The 15,183-nt window shown below is 42.1% G+C and overlaps 1 protein-coding gene across 1 annotated transcript in view; it reads right to left on the bottom strand.

Annotated features, from left to right (window-relative positions):
• LOC308668604 (neurotrypsin-like) overlaps window positions 1–15,183 on the bottom strand; it is a gene marked incomplete at both ends in the record, with an annotated part of 70,468 nt that overhangs the window by 21,576 nt on the left and 33,709 nt on the right. Inside the window, 2 exons of the mRNA XM_081328614.1 lie at window positions 8,569–8,647; window positions 12,252–12,457. Coding sequence (XP_081184740.1) covers window positions 8,569–8,647; window positions 12,252–12,457 — 285 coding nt within the window. The remainder of the gene's footprint in view (window positions 1–8,568; window positions 8,648–12,251; window positions 12,458–15,183) is intronic.

The following is a 15,183-nucleotide window of genomic DNA, read 5'->3' as shown; positions in this document are numbered from 1 at the left end:
AAGGATCGAACTCCCCCGTAGCCTGGGTTGCTCCCAGCTGGTCAGCGTCTCTGCTCTGGATTTCTTGGAGCAGAGCCAGGTGTTTACGACCACCCCTGCCAGAAGGAAAGACCCTGGAATAAAAGGAGCAGGCAGAGCGGTACAAGAGAAAAAGGAGAAGAGGATCTTTATGTTTTCTCTCGAGCTTAATGGACTTTTTAAACTTAAAGTGAAACTGCGTCACAAGTGAAAGTAAAAGATGGCGGCTAAACCTCCCTCAAAAACCCTTCGGAGTGCTGGAACTTCTCCGGTGCAACAGACACCGTTGCAAGCCTTGCTTCCTCCTGCTGCATTGACATCAAAGGATTTAGAAGATGCCCTTGAAAAACATGCCCAGGTAATTTTAGTAACATTGGGTGATAAACTGGCAAAAATGGAGGAGAGAATAGAAGAGAGGATGGAAGAGAAATTTAGTGCGATGAGGGTAGACATTTTGTCTACAGTGGAAAGTGTGGCTGAATGTGTGCAAAGTCTGGAAGAAAAGGTGGAAGATTTGACTCAAAAAAATGCTGTATTAGAAATAAAGGTATTGGAGAATGAAGACTTAAGAGACAAAATGGACAGAGAGTTAAGCCTTGTCCAGTTTCATCAGATGCAGTATGCTGTTAGAATCAGAGGCTTAAAAGAAAATATTAAAGAAGATTTAAAGCAGCTGATTTCTGAAGCCCTGGAAGTAGTATTGGGTCAGCCAGCATCTGAAATAAAGGGATGTATGGATAAAGCTTTTCGTGTTAACTCATGGATTGCCAGACAGAGGAAGTTACCTAGAGATGTCGTGGTTTACTTCACAAAGAGAGAAATCAGAGATGAAGTTATCCAAGCTGCCTACGATACTAAAGTGGTGGTTGCCGACCAAGAAGTTTTGGTCTTAAAGGAAATTCCTCCAAAGATTTTAAGGAGAAGAAAGGACTTTGCATTTCTGGTGCAGGAACTTAAGCAACGTGATATAAGGTTCAGATGGGAGATTCCAGTGGGGCTGGTGGCGATGTATGAAGGGAAAAGATACCGTCTGGCTACTGTGGCACAGGCGCGTGATTTCTACAATAATGTCTTAAAAGCAACCCCACTATCACTTTTGGAAGCGGCAAAGGGATCTGGTGAAGAAAAACCTCATGAGGCTGAAGATGGTCTGACAGAGGAGGAGGGTGCTGGAAGGGATCAAACTACAACTTTGTTGGCTGATGCTGGAGAGCTAAGGGTGACGCGTGCTGCTTTAAAAAGAGCAAAACAAATAAAAGAACAAGACCACCAGAAGTTTATGGAACTTTCAAAGCGTACTTACAGCGAGGCAGTGGGAGGAGCACGGCCCAAAGAAGATAGGGCCATTGGAGGGGTGCTCCAGAAGCTTCGGGGGGACAAGAATGGCGACTAAATTCTTAACTTGGAATGTTAATGGACTAAATTCACCCCAGAAGAGGAAGAAAGTCTTTCAATATTTAAAACAATTTAAGACTGATGTTATATGTTTGCAAGAAACGCATATTAGGGCTATGGACCAAAAGTTTTTACTGAATTCAAGATTGGGTATGCAATTTGTTGCCTCTGCAATGAACAAGAAAAACGGAGTGGTTGTTTATGTTAAAAATGTTATAACAGCGGACTTAATTGAAGCAGACAAGCATGGAAGATACGTAATGATAGACTTGTTGTTAGAAGGTAAAAAAACGCTTTTAGTTGGATTATATGCTCCTAATCAACAACAACAACAGGCTGATTTTTTTAGTTCACTTCATACAAAGCTTACCCAGTTGGATTACAAATCGTTTATTTTTATGGGGGATTGGAATGGTGTTTTGGACGTACAGATGGATAAAGCTGGTTTTTTTAAGCGTATTCCGTGCCATGCTAAACTTTCTAAGTCTTTTTTTGAAATGAAGGATGATTTGGAACTGCGAGACATTTGGCGTGACACACACCCGCATGAAAAGGATTATACCTTTTTTTCTGATAGACATCAATCTTTTTCTAGGATCGACTTCATTTTGCTGACTAATGACTTTTTCTCTAGGATTAAGAAGGTTAAGATCTGTGCAAGAGCTATTTCTGACCATAGTCCAGTATGGTTAGAGATCAATAAGGACAATAGAGATAGGCGCTCGTGGCGCGTAAATGAGAACTTGTTTAGAAACCAGAAAAATGTGGAAGAATGTAAACAACGGATGAAGGATTTTTTTGAAATTAATATGAATAAGGATACGTCTATGGACATGGTTTGGGATGCTAGCAAGGCATATATGAGAGGGGTGCTGATATATATGAATAATAAATGCAGACGTACTTTGGAAGCTAGAAGGAAAGAATTGGAGAATGAAATTAAGGAAAAAGAGAAGGCCTTGACTTTGAGTCCAGGGGATGTGAAGACTAAGGAGGCTATCAAGCTATTAAGAGGGCAATTTGATAAATTAATGGCTGATCAAGTGGCAACCAACTTGAGGTTTGCTAGGCATAATACTTTTTGCAATGCTAATAAGCCAGGTAGATGGCTAGCTTATAGACTAAGGAAGAAGCAGAGGGCTTCTAACATAGACAAAATTGAACATAAGGGGAAGCTAGTGTTTCAACAGGACTTTATTAAGAAAGCCTTCGTGGATTTTTATTCTAAATTATATGCTAAGGAGAAGATTAATGAAAAAGATATTGATGAGTATTTGGAGAATGCTAGCATCCCGGTTCTCACGCAAGTACAAAAAGAGGAGATTAATCAATTGATTACAGAAGAAGAAATATTTACAGCAATTAAGGAGTTGAAGGTTGATAAAGCGCCAGGTACAGATGGTCTGACTGCGGCCTACTACAAAAATTTACAATTAGAGATGGTTAAACCGTTAAAGGAATTGTTCCAGACAATCCAGAGAGGGGGAAAGGTGCCTCCATCTTGGAGAACTGCTTTTATCTCTTTGATTCCGAAGGAAGACCAAGATGCTACTCAAGTAAAAAACTATAGACCGATATCACTACTAAATACAGACTATAAGATATTTGCTAAGGTGTTGGCTAATAGATTGATGAGGGTTCTGCAACGGGTGATTCATGGGGATCAAACTGGGTTTATTAGTGGTAGGCAAATGAAAAATAACGTGAGGCATATAGTTGATGTGTTGGAATTTTTGGAAAGGAACAACCAGATCCCTGCGGCGCTAATTTTTTTAGATGCTGAAAAAGCTTTTGATCAATTGAATTGGCAATTTTTGATGAAAGTTTTAGATAAAATGAATTTTGGGGATAAATTTTTGCAACCAATTAGGGCATTATATCAAAAACAAACTGCCCGAATAATAGTTAACAATAGTTTGACTGAAGCTTGTAGTATTGAGAAGGGTACAAGGCAAGGGTGCCCGCTATCGCCTTTGTTATTTGTGTTAACATTGGAGATATTATTGGTAAAAATACGAAATTCGGAAAGAATTAAGGGTATACGGATTAGAGATCAGGATTATAGATTGAGAGCGTTTGCAGATGATCTGGTTGTTACAGTGACCCAGCCTGAGAGCTCTGTTGTGGACCTGATGGAGATAATAATGCAATATGGGAAGGTTTCCGGATTTAAAGTTAATGTACAAAAAACTAAAATTTTGGCCAAAAACATGACAGTATCGCAAAAGGCCCTTCTAGAAGGGTTAACTGGATTTGAGATTGTCAAAAGGGTCAAATATCTGGGGGTGCTTTTGTCGCCCTCTAATACAAAATTATATAAAAATAATTATGAAAAATTATGGGGAAAAATCCAAAAAGAAATGGAGAGTTGGGAAAAATTGCAATTGTCTTTACTGGGAAGAATTGCAGCAGTGAAAATGAATGTCCTGCCTAAATTCTTGTTTCTATTTCAAATGATACCGATTCTTAAGAAAGATTCTAATTTGGAGGAATGGCAGAGAGGTATCAATAAATTTGTTTGGGCAGGGAAAAGACCACGAGTCAAACTTAAGATCATGCAGGATACTCGTGAAAGAGGTGGTCTTAAAATGCCTAATTTTAAATTATATTATGAAGCTGCTGCGTTAGTAGGTATAAGTGATTGGATCAATTTGACACAAGAGAGATTATTAAATCTTGAGGGCCACGACTTGTTGTTTGGTTGGCATGCATATTTGTTGTATGATAAGAAGGTAGATAATGTGTTTAGAGTGCATATTTTAAGACAGGCATTGCTGAGAGTTTGGAAGAAGTACAGACATAAGCTAGACTGTAAGATACCATTGTGGGCAATTCCAAAACACGCAATAGAAAATATACATGCTGGTTTCAAACATGATGCGACTACGTACAAGGAGATTCTAAACTTGGAAAGAAATGTCTGGTGTTTGAAACCATATAGTGTCTTGCGAGATGAGAAGATTGTTCAGAATTGGTTTCAATATACTCAACTACGGGCCAGGTGGAAAGAAGATCAGAAAAATGGCTTTACAATGACTGATGAAAATCTGATAAAGCAAATTAGAAATCAGGGTCCAGCACATATTAAACGGATATATCTTGCATTGATAGAGATTGATTCAGAAACAGAGCTTGTTAAGGACTGTATGATAAAATGGGCCCAAAATATTCAAGAAGTTATTACGATGGACACGTGGGAAAAGATTTGGGTGAGGAATGTAAAATTTACACAAGCTCAAAATCTAAGAGAGAACTTTTATAAAATGTTTTATAGATGGCATCTAGATCCTAAAAAGCTTGCAAGTATGTATCCGAACTATCAACCAAAATGTTGGAGGTGTGGTGATGAAGATGCAACATATTTTCATGTATGGTGGACTTGTAAAAAGGTTAAGGCCTTTTGGATAAAAATTTGGTGGAATATGCAGAAGATTTTCAAGCAAAGGATAAAGTTCTGTCCGCAACTCTTCTTGATGGGAATAATTACGGATGCTACGGTTGTGGACACTAAGTTGATGTTGAATTTAATTACGGCAGCAAGACTCTTAATAGGTCAGTATTGGAAGAAGGAGGAACTGCCGACTATAGAAGAATGGACTTTAAAGGTTTCCGACCTGGCAGAGATGGCAAAGTTCTCGGCTTATCTGAAAGATCACTCGCAAGAACGTTATATTAGGGAATGGCGAAAATGGGTTGAGTACATCCAGAACAAATATAGGGTTAAGAAGTTTCATGTTGCATTTGAATAAGTCTTCCTTCGCTTTCTCTTTCTTTATTTTCTTTTTTTTCCCTTTTTTTCCCTTTTCTATATATATTTAATATTATTAAGATTTGTATTATCCTGTATAAGCTAGAGAGTGATGGATTTTAGAGTTTATGGTTGTTAGCATATGCTTGTTTATGATTGTTTTTCTTTTCTATACCTTGTATTTAGCTCTGGGAAGTCGGGGGGGGGAGGGGGGATTGTTAAAGATAAACTGTATGTTAAAACTTTTCAATAAAAAAAAAAGATCCCAAAGCCTTCCTCAAACTGTATGTGGTGAGGAGGCCTGGACTTTTCTCTCCTATTGGAGGCAGTGGATCCCTTAGGAAATGGGGCTCTACTTGGAGGGAAGTGACTCCTAGGTCCTAGAAAGCCTTCCCTGCAGTCCCTCCTCCCACACTTGAAGCAGTGGCGGCATCTTATTCCTGATTCTCCTGTTTCTTCATACCAAGGGCATCTGGGAGGGTTATCTGCCAGAGGAAGGTTTGGACAATGATAACATGGGAAAAAACTTTGGATATTCTATAGATTTGGAAGACTGGCAGAAACTATGGGATAGAAATATAAGATTGACTAAAGCAGTCTCATATAAAGAAAACTTGTATAAAATGTTTTATAGATGGCATATGACACCAGTAAGACTAGCGAAAATGTTTAAAAATATTTCGAATAATTGCTGGAAATGTCAACAAAGGCCAGGTACTTACTATCATATCTGGTGGACATGCCCTAAAGCAAAAAGGGTTTGGGTTAAGATACATACAGTATATGGTTGGAAAAGATGACTAAAAGACAGATAGAATTTCAGTCAGAATTGTTTTTGTTAGGAATATTAGGACCTAATTATGAGAAGGAGAATGAATATTTAATATTACATGTACTGACAGCGGCAAGAATAGTATTTGCCCAATACTTGAAAAATGAAAATTTACCAACTGAAGAGAATGTTAGAATGTGCAGAAATGGATAGACTGACGTTAGAGATTAAAGAGAAAGAAGATTCAATTTACTATAGAACATAGGATAATTTTTACCAATGGTTAGGAAAACGAACTAGTGAGAAATGAATGTGATATGCTATTTTGAATATATATTAGTAAGAAGAATGATATGTATTGATTAACTGATACTGTTTTTGATTATTGTTTATTACATTTTCTACAGTTATCTATTACTATATTAACTATTGTTAATTGAACATATGTACCTGGACAATAGTCCATTTGCTAAAGAATGAAAGTGTTATTGGGAGATAACCCCAATGTTGATCCTAACCCTGTCCTAATCCCAACCCCAATCCTGATCCTAACCCCTAATCCTAACCCCTAACACCCTAATCTCTAATCCCTAATCCAATCCTATTTTATCCCTAACCCTATAAAATTCAATAAAATCCTTTTTAAAAAAAAGAATGTCACTTTCAACTCAGGCTTTGAGGGCTAACACCATTTCAAATATCTTTTTTTTTTTTGCAAAATCTTGGTAAGAAATGGTGGCAGTTCAAATTCAGAGACTTTTGAATAAAGCAGTTTATTTGCCTTTATCAATGACAACTTTACAATGGGCTACATGAATGCCAGTAATTAAAACTGAACACTATAACATAATGAAAGCCTGATAAATATGTAGTTCCATATCCAAAAATTAGATTTGTATTCTAAATCTAGCAGGCACGTTTGGGAACATTTCTTAATATAGCTTCGTTGAAGCCCAGGACCACCCTTGAATATAACGAGTATTTTAGTTCAGGAATCCCCAATCCCTGGTCCACAGCATGCGAGAAACCAGGCTGTGCAAACAAGCAAAGCCCCACCCAAAGGATGCAGGCAGCACACAAAATCATGCCCCCTCCGGTCCATGAAAAAAACTCTCTCTGAGGAACTGGTCCCTGGTGCCCAAAAGGCTGAGGGCCAGTGTTTTAGTTAATGCAGAATGCGTGATCAAACCTACAACTAGTACAGCCAAGTGGAATCAAATGAAAGTGATTAGAAAGAACATATATTGGCTATCTCTTTATTTTGGAGTCCAATTCTTCTTAATACTTGTTCTCCACTTAGTTATCTCACTTAGTGAAGTACATCGGGGCATGAAGTAATGATGGGTTTGCTTCTTAACTAATTTGTTGCAGAGCCTGCCACCGATTAGGGGTTGAGAAGTCTGGCTTAAAGTCACCCAACTTCCTTTTGTGCTTATGGGAGGACTAGAACTAGGGCAGGAGTGTCAAACTCGCAATGTCACATGACATGTATCAAGACTTTTTCCCCATTGCCGGAGCTGGGGTGGATGCAGTTTCAGCATGACGCATCCGGCCCACAGGCCGGCAGTTTGACACCCCTGAACTAGGGTCTCCTCACTCCTAGTCAAGCCCTTTAGCCATTACACCATGCCAGCTCAGACCGATATGTGTTGAGGATCTCAAAGTATATTTCATGAGTAGCAAAGGAGAAAGACCTGTGAGGTCCTTGTTGCTCTTTGAGCTTGGTGGTTTTCTTGCAGATATTTCATTACCAAACTAGGTAATATCATTAGCACTGATGCTGTTGCCTAGTTTGGTAATAAAATGTCTTCAAGAAAACCACCAAGCTTAAAGAGCACCAAGAACCCCATAATTTAATCCAGAGCTACAAATATCCTCTTCTATCAGAAAGAGCCCTACTTGCTCTAGGGCTCCACTGATGGAATATCCTCCCCACAGAAATATAGCTAGCATGAACTTTATTGTCACCCTGGAGCTATGTGAACACTTTTTCATTTGCTCAAGCCTTTTAACATATTAATCCACCATTCTATATTGCTCTGTCTTTTCATTTGTTTTATGCTAACACTTTGTTCTGTTTTTGTTGTGAAGAGTAGTCTGAAAATTCTCCTGCAGATGTTTTTTAAAAGTTAAAACATAGAAAAAGGAAAGGCTTAGCAAATGCCCCAAGGAAATGATGTCAAACTATGGGAAGATTTTAAGTGAATTGTAAGCCACATTAGCAAAATTTCCTTTGAAGGATGGGGTTATATTTATTTTAAATAAATTAAACAAATTGGATAGAGACCAAGATATCCCTCCTCTATCTACTTCTTCCCACCCTGAAGGAATGAACAGTCTATTTCCAATTGGGGCTTTTTATGTATTAAAAAAATAGATGCCCCAAGTGACTGTATTTTCCTGTTCACCTAATGGGTAGAGGCATTGATATCTTACCAGCAAAACTGGTGGCAGCTCTGAATATTACTATTTTGTCATTTGAAGAACATAATTCTTAACAAGCGTCCCCCAGCTTTATATCTTTCACATAAAGCAGGTTTACGATGTTAAATACTGTAAATATTTGAAGGCTGCTAGAAGTAAACAGGTGAAAATGAGTTGATAACGGTTCTGTGATAGTAAGCAAGCAAGTTACCTGGAGGATTTGTTTCCACCAATAATTCTTCTTTTGCGCTGCTGAGTCAAACGAAGACCACACAGGCCAATATTGAAACCTGCCAAGAAAACCAAAATGATTAATGTTCATATTCTTTTGCCAAAATGCTGGTGCAAGAATCACACTTTGGATATGATGTAGGCCTTTGGTCAATTGTTGTCCTTAGATGATGGGAAAATGGTATTACTATACAGTCTTCCTTAACTCTGTTTTCTTTAGCACCATTACAGTGCTAAGAGATTAAAAGTGGAAATAGCAACATTACCATTTCCTTGAAAGGAAGAAAATCTTGACTATAGGATCCCACAAAGGAAGAGCAGGAAAAAAAGAAACAGATAAAGCAGATGTAATGTCCAGTTTTCTCAGTTTTCAGCCAAGAATTATCAACAGAGCCTTGGTGGAGCAGTGGGCTAATGCCTCCTTAAGTAACACCAGCTGCCTGCAATTAGTGCAGGTTTGCATCCCACCAGGCTCAAGGTTGACTCAGCCTTCCATCCTTCCCAGGTAGGTAAAATGAGGACCCAGATTGTTGGGGGCAATTAAGCTGACTTTGTAATAATGTCGCTTGGGGGTGTGTGTGAAAGCCCTAATAAGCAGGCATATACATAGAATGAAGGCTACTGCTAAGCTTGTAAGCCGCCCTGAGTCTTCGGAGAAGGGCGGGATATAAATGGAATTAAAATAAATAAAATAAATAAACTTAAGCTAAAAACAATCTTTGTTTTCCAAATAAATGCATTTTCAGTATATGTGTACAAATATCTATGTAAATATCTCTACTTGTCAGATGCCACATTTCAAATAAGGCAGTGGTGTCAAACTGCTGGCCCACGGGCCTGATGTCTGAAATAAGGCATGCAAATCTCTTTCTCTCTCTTTATAACAAATAAGGTACTGCATTTGTAAAGCATTCTGGAAGTGGTTTAATTTCTCCAGAACTCCACATAAACATGCCCCTTTAAAGAGTAGATCCCTGGACAGAGGTTTTTCTTCCAGTAGATCTAGAGTAGAAACGTTGAAGGATTTAATTGAAACAGAACAGGCTTTACATTCAACTATTTCATATATCCCACATTTTAATAAAAAGATTCTTAATTTTAAAGGGTAAAGTTAGAATGGTGACCAGATTAGATATAGTTGTCTAGTTATGTCAGCTGGTTATTGTCATCCAGCCTAGTACTCTTTCTTCAGACTGGTCTAATACTTCAGAGGTTGGTCAAAAACATTTCCAGACTTTTTTTCTGAGATTTTAACAGAACAGAACAGAGTTGGAAGGGAACTTGGAGGTCTTCTAGCCCAGCCCCCAGCTTAGGCTGCAGACCCTATAACAGTGATGGCAAACCTTTTAGAGACCGAGTGCCCAAACTGCAACCCAAAACCCACTTATTTATTGCAAAGTGTCAGGGCTGCATCAGCATTGTGGGGCCCTTGGGGGGGCCGTGGTCCACTGGGTGGGCATGACTGCACTGGTCATGGCAGACTGGGTGGGCATGGCTGGGGTAGGTGTGGCCACCTTGATGTTGCTCATGGGGACACCTGTGAGGGCAGGACAGGGTTGGGAGAGATCCAGGGGGTCTCTGGTGGGTGGGGCAGTGAGCAGGAGGCTTGTCCTGCGGGGTGAGGCGAGGCAGGGAGCAGGGCAGATGTACCATTGCTACAGGACAAGGCAAGGCAGGGGCCGGGGCAGCTGCTGCCAGACACCATCAGCCCCCCGCACACAGAAGCCAGTGAGCACATGGGGGCTGACGTGTCCATCAGCAGCCACACCCTTGACTGGCGCACTCTGGGGCTCCGCACCCACTGCCAATATCGGGCCAGCCCTCTAGCAGCAGGTGGAGTAGGGGAGGGGAGAGGCACATGATCCAGACTTCCAGATGCACCTACTCCATCCCATCTGTCTTTGCTTGCGGTTGGAAAGCAGGTCGCTGCTGGTCATCTCCTTGGCCCCCTTGCAGATCTTGCCCTTGGCCTGCAGGTGGAGCCTGTTCCCCTTCTGCATCTAACACACCTTGGCCCCACCTCGGGCTACCACTGCCAGCAGCTCGCACAGGTCCATTAGGCTGCTGCTGCTGCCCAAGGCACCTGGCCTGCCCAGCACAAAGGAGACAAAATCGCCAGCTAGCCAGCTCGAGTAGAGGTGTTAGAGCACGCCCACGCCCAGCAAGCCAAAGGCCACCCTGAGTGTCCAAAGCCAGATCTCCATCAGAGCCATGCCCTCCAGTCCCAGCTAGGATTGTGTGCCTCCCCCTCATCTCTGCTCGGCCTGGGCGGCCATGACACCGATGGGAATCTGGCTTTCCCTGCTCGGGGTAGCCTTTGGCCTGCAGGCTTTGGGCGTGCTCTACCACTCTATGTGGGGCTTCCTAGCCAACTGCTTCACCTCCTTCATGCTGGGTGGGCCTGCAGCTCTGAGCAGTGGTCTAAGGGACCTATGCGAGCAGCTGGCGACCATGGTAGGTACCAAGGTGTGCAAGGGGAATGCGCTCCACCCACGGGCCACGGGCAAGCTCTTGGGGGCTGAGGAGATGACCAGTGGCAACCAGCTCTCCAACCAAAAAGAGATAGTATGGAGTAGGCGTGTCCGACGGTCCACATCACATGCTCCCCCGACTCCATGTCCTGCTGGTGGCCCCTGTGCGCTCACCGCCTCCTGTGCATGTGCCTTAGGGGCTGCTGGGCTGGGCGGGGCCAGAGTGGCAGGGGCCAGTCCCTTGCCGCCTACGGGGCATCCCTAGGGGGCCAATATTGCTTGCTTGCTCACTTCCTGCCCCATCACTTCCAAATACCACGTGCTCGCTACTCTAGCGAATTCTGCTGGGCGACAGCGCTTGCTGCTTGCTGTTTTGTTGCTTGATTATCTTTTCCAAGATCTTCCTAGGAATTGATGTTAGGCTGATTGGTCAGTAGTTTCCCTTTTTTGAAAGAAAAAAAATCCTGGATCTGTTTTTTTACTTTTTTAAAGGATTTTTTATTTTATTTTAAATGGAACTGAATTTTATACCTTCCACAAGCTAAGCCAGTCCTGAAACCCACTGAATTCTGAGGTTCGACAACACTGGAAACACAGATGTTGCATTTTCTTGACAGAATAATCCCATGGCCAGGTAACTTCCATGCTTGATTTTTGTTGACAAAAAAATAGGAGTTGGGGCCCACAGAGGCTGCAGATCAAAGCCAAAGGATGTGGAGAGGATCTTCTTCAATAATTTCTTTACATATTGCTTTCCTATCATAATTGCTCCTTTATAGGCCCATTAGGATGCTGAGCTTGTCGATCAGATGGTCGGCAGTTTGGCGGGTCGAATCCCGAGTGCTGCGTAACAGAGTGAGCGCCTGTTACTCGTCCCAGCTTCTGCCAACCTAGCGGTTCGAAAGCACGTAAAAATGCAAGTAGAAAAATAGGGACCACTCCGGTGGGAAGGTAACAGCGTTCCGTGTGCCTTTGGCGTCTAGTCATGCTGGCCACATGACCACGGAGACGTCCTCGGACAAGCGCTGGCTCTTCGGCTTTGAAACGGAGATGAGCACCGGCCCCTAGAGTTGGAAACGACTAGCACACATGTGCGGGGGAACCTTTACCTTTACCTTTTAGGCCCATTAACTTGTTAGTTGCAACAACTCAATATGAATTTCTGGAAACCCAGGCAAGCTAAGAGACTTACCATCATTCCTTATAAATTGGCTCCCCTTTCCCATGTAGTCACACATCACACGTGCACTTTTCTTCTGCCAGCAGTTGTGTTGACCACTTTGATGGATGATGCACTCTCCCAAGGTGTGTTCAGTTCCAGAGCATTCCACATTGTCCAGGTGGATGGGTACTTGCCATGTCTCTGAATCAGGCTTATAGAAGGTTACTGCCATACCACTGGAAGGAGAGACTTGTTTAAATTAACCAGGAAGTCATTACAGGCTAGCAGCATGTATAGAACCAGACAAGATTTTATTTCAAGTCTGGGACAAAGATCACATACCAGAGGTTCTGCTGATCTGTTCTGGATAAGCCACAGTTTGGCAGAAGTGAAACCCAAAATGCTTTGCTTGCTTTTTAATTTCAGACTACAAAACCCTCAACCTGCATAGAACAAAACTATTCAGCAGCGCTGCTTGAGAAAGCTGTGCTCACATTGTGGATGTTTTGTTCACTGCATAGAACAAAATAGGACTGCACGTAGTCCTCAACTTACAAGCACTTGTTTAGTGACTATTTGAGGTTACAAAGGCATTGAAAAAAGTGACCTGTGATCATTCTTCACACTTATGATTGTGGTCACATGATCAAAATTCAGATACTTGGCAACATCTATTTGATAGAAGTAAATGAAAGGTCTTCAAAATTTAAAATTGAATCTGCTATGTAGTAGAAACTTACTGAGTGGAGAAACAAGCATGAAAGAAACTACAATAGATGTGAACAAGAAATGTAGTATAAAGGCAAGATGTAAGACAGACAGGTAGGTAAAAAATTAGCTGGGTTTTCAGAATGGGAAAAGGAAGAATACAAGCTGTAAAAACAGCAGCAAGAGGAAATGGCTAGCCAGGGAAAATTAAATGAATGGGATAACAGGAAAGATAACTGAATGGGATAACAGAAAAGGCAAACTGAACTGAAAAACAGGGAAAAAAATCTATTGTTCTAAGAATCCATAAAAAAGGCCCAGAACTCAAAATAGACAACTGAGCAAGTGTAATTAGCCAATTAATATTATTTGACACACCTTGCATAAATTATCTCCTACTTTTAATGTATATGTGATGTATGATTTAGTATGTAGCAGGAAATAAGTAGGAGGCAGTCAGGAAGAGTGTAACCTCATAGTACCTCAGCCAATGGGGAAAGAGGAGGGATGTGGCGGCCGGGACAGGGCTGTATAAAGAAGGGAATATTTCGGGTTGAAACTTTGAAGAGAACCAAGCTTTGATAGCTTCTCTCCCCACTTATTGCAATAAACGAAACAAAAGGCCTTCACTGTCTTGGCTGGTCAGGTGAGCTTGCCTCTGGTCACAAAGGAAAGTAGCCAGGAGCACATAGCATATTTGTGGACAGTTGCAGGGTTCCTGGGTCATGTGATCCCCTTTTATCACCTTCTGACAAGCAAAATCAGTGGGGAAGCCGGATTCACTTAACAACCATGTTACTAACTTAACAACTGCAATGATTTGATTAACAATGGTGGCAAGAAATGGGGCAAAACACACTTAACCTTACTTAGCAACAGAAACTTTGGGCTCAATTATGATCATAAGTCGAGGACTACCTGTATTTCTTCTGGGCAGGACAGGGAGAAGGAAAAATCCACAGACATCTCCAGTCATTAAGAGGCCTAGGAGACATCTGGAAAGACATGGGAGACCAGGGAGATTGGCCAGCATGGTGTTTTGGTATAATGGCTATGGGGATAAACTTGCAGAAGCGGGGAAAGAAGGCAGCCAAGACAATGAGATAAGAAAAATCTGAGTCCAAAGCAGGAATGTAATTTGAGAATGCATCTCAGTCTTGGCCTTTCCTAGTTCTCTTTAGGATAAAAAGAGTGAGGAGGAGGGACATACAGAGTTGCAAGTTTCTGTTATTGCCCCCTATAATAAAAGCAATTTTAGTATTCTTTTATATTTAGTGTTTAGTATGTATTTTAGTATTTATTTTAGTATTTAATATGGAATACTACATCCAGTTTTGGCCACCACATTACAAAAAAGTTGTTTAGACTGGAAAAAGTGCAAAGAAGAGCAACTAAAATGATTAAAGGCCTGGAGACTAAAACATATGAAGAACAGTTGCAAAATTTGGGTTTGGCTAATCTAGAGAAAAGAAGGAGTAGGGGAGACATGACAGCAATATGCCAGTATTTGAGATGTTGCCACAAAGAGGAGGGGATCTGTTATGTATGCAGGCACCTGCATAGCAACAGCCACCAGGGGGCTTTGGCCTGAACGGTTTTGGCAGGAAACCCAGTTTCGGCGGGAAACCTAGGGCCAACCCCATTGGCTGTTCGCTTACCTGGCTAGGTATTTAAGGAGGCCAGGTAACCCTCACTCCCCAGTACACTACCCCCTTACAATAAAGAGCTGAACACGTACTCCGGCTGGCGTCTCTTCCTTGCGTCGGACCCACTACACAATAGTGGTGACGAAGGTGGGATTGCTGCCGACAAGGAGCTGAAGTCACTGGGGGAAGCACTCCGCGAGCTGAAGGGAAAGGCATTTTTCCTTCCTTCTTCCCCCCCCCACGACCGCCAGCCGACCGAACCACACCGATCGCCGCATCTGCGACTCGAGACCCGAACCAACACCGCGATGGCAAGAGCCGGACAACCCCGTGAATTCGACACCCGCCAACCCGAGACATGGGCCCGTTACCTGGCTCATGCAGAACTGTACATGCGGTTCAATCAGATCTCGGAGGACGACGCGAAGGCGGCAGCCCTGCTCTGCATCGGGGGACCAGCACTCCTGGAAATCGCAGCGAACCTGTTTGCTCTGGAGGCCATCAGCTCCATCGCGTACCGGGACCTCGTGGCCAAGCTCAACGCCCATTTCAGGCCCAGACGTTCCAAAGTGGCTGCAAGGTCACAATTCGAAAAAAGGGACCAGCGC

The sequence above is a fragment of the Vipera berus genome (assembly GCF_964194415.1).
Source record: "Vipera berus genome assembly, chromosome: 5".
Taxonomy (NCBI): domain Eukaryota; kingdom Metazoa; phylum Chordata; class Lepidosauria; order Squamata; family Viperidae; genus Vipera; species Vipera berus.
This window is presented reverse-complemented; position numbering and strand designations above follow the sequence as displayed.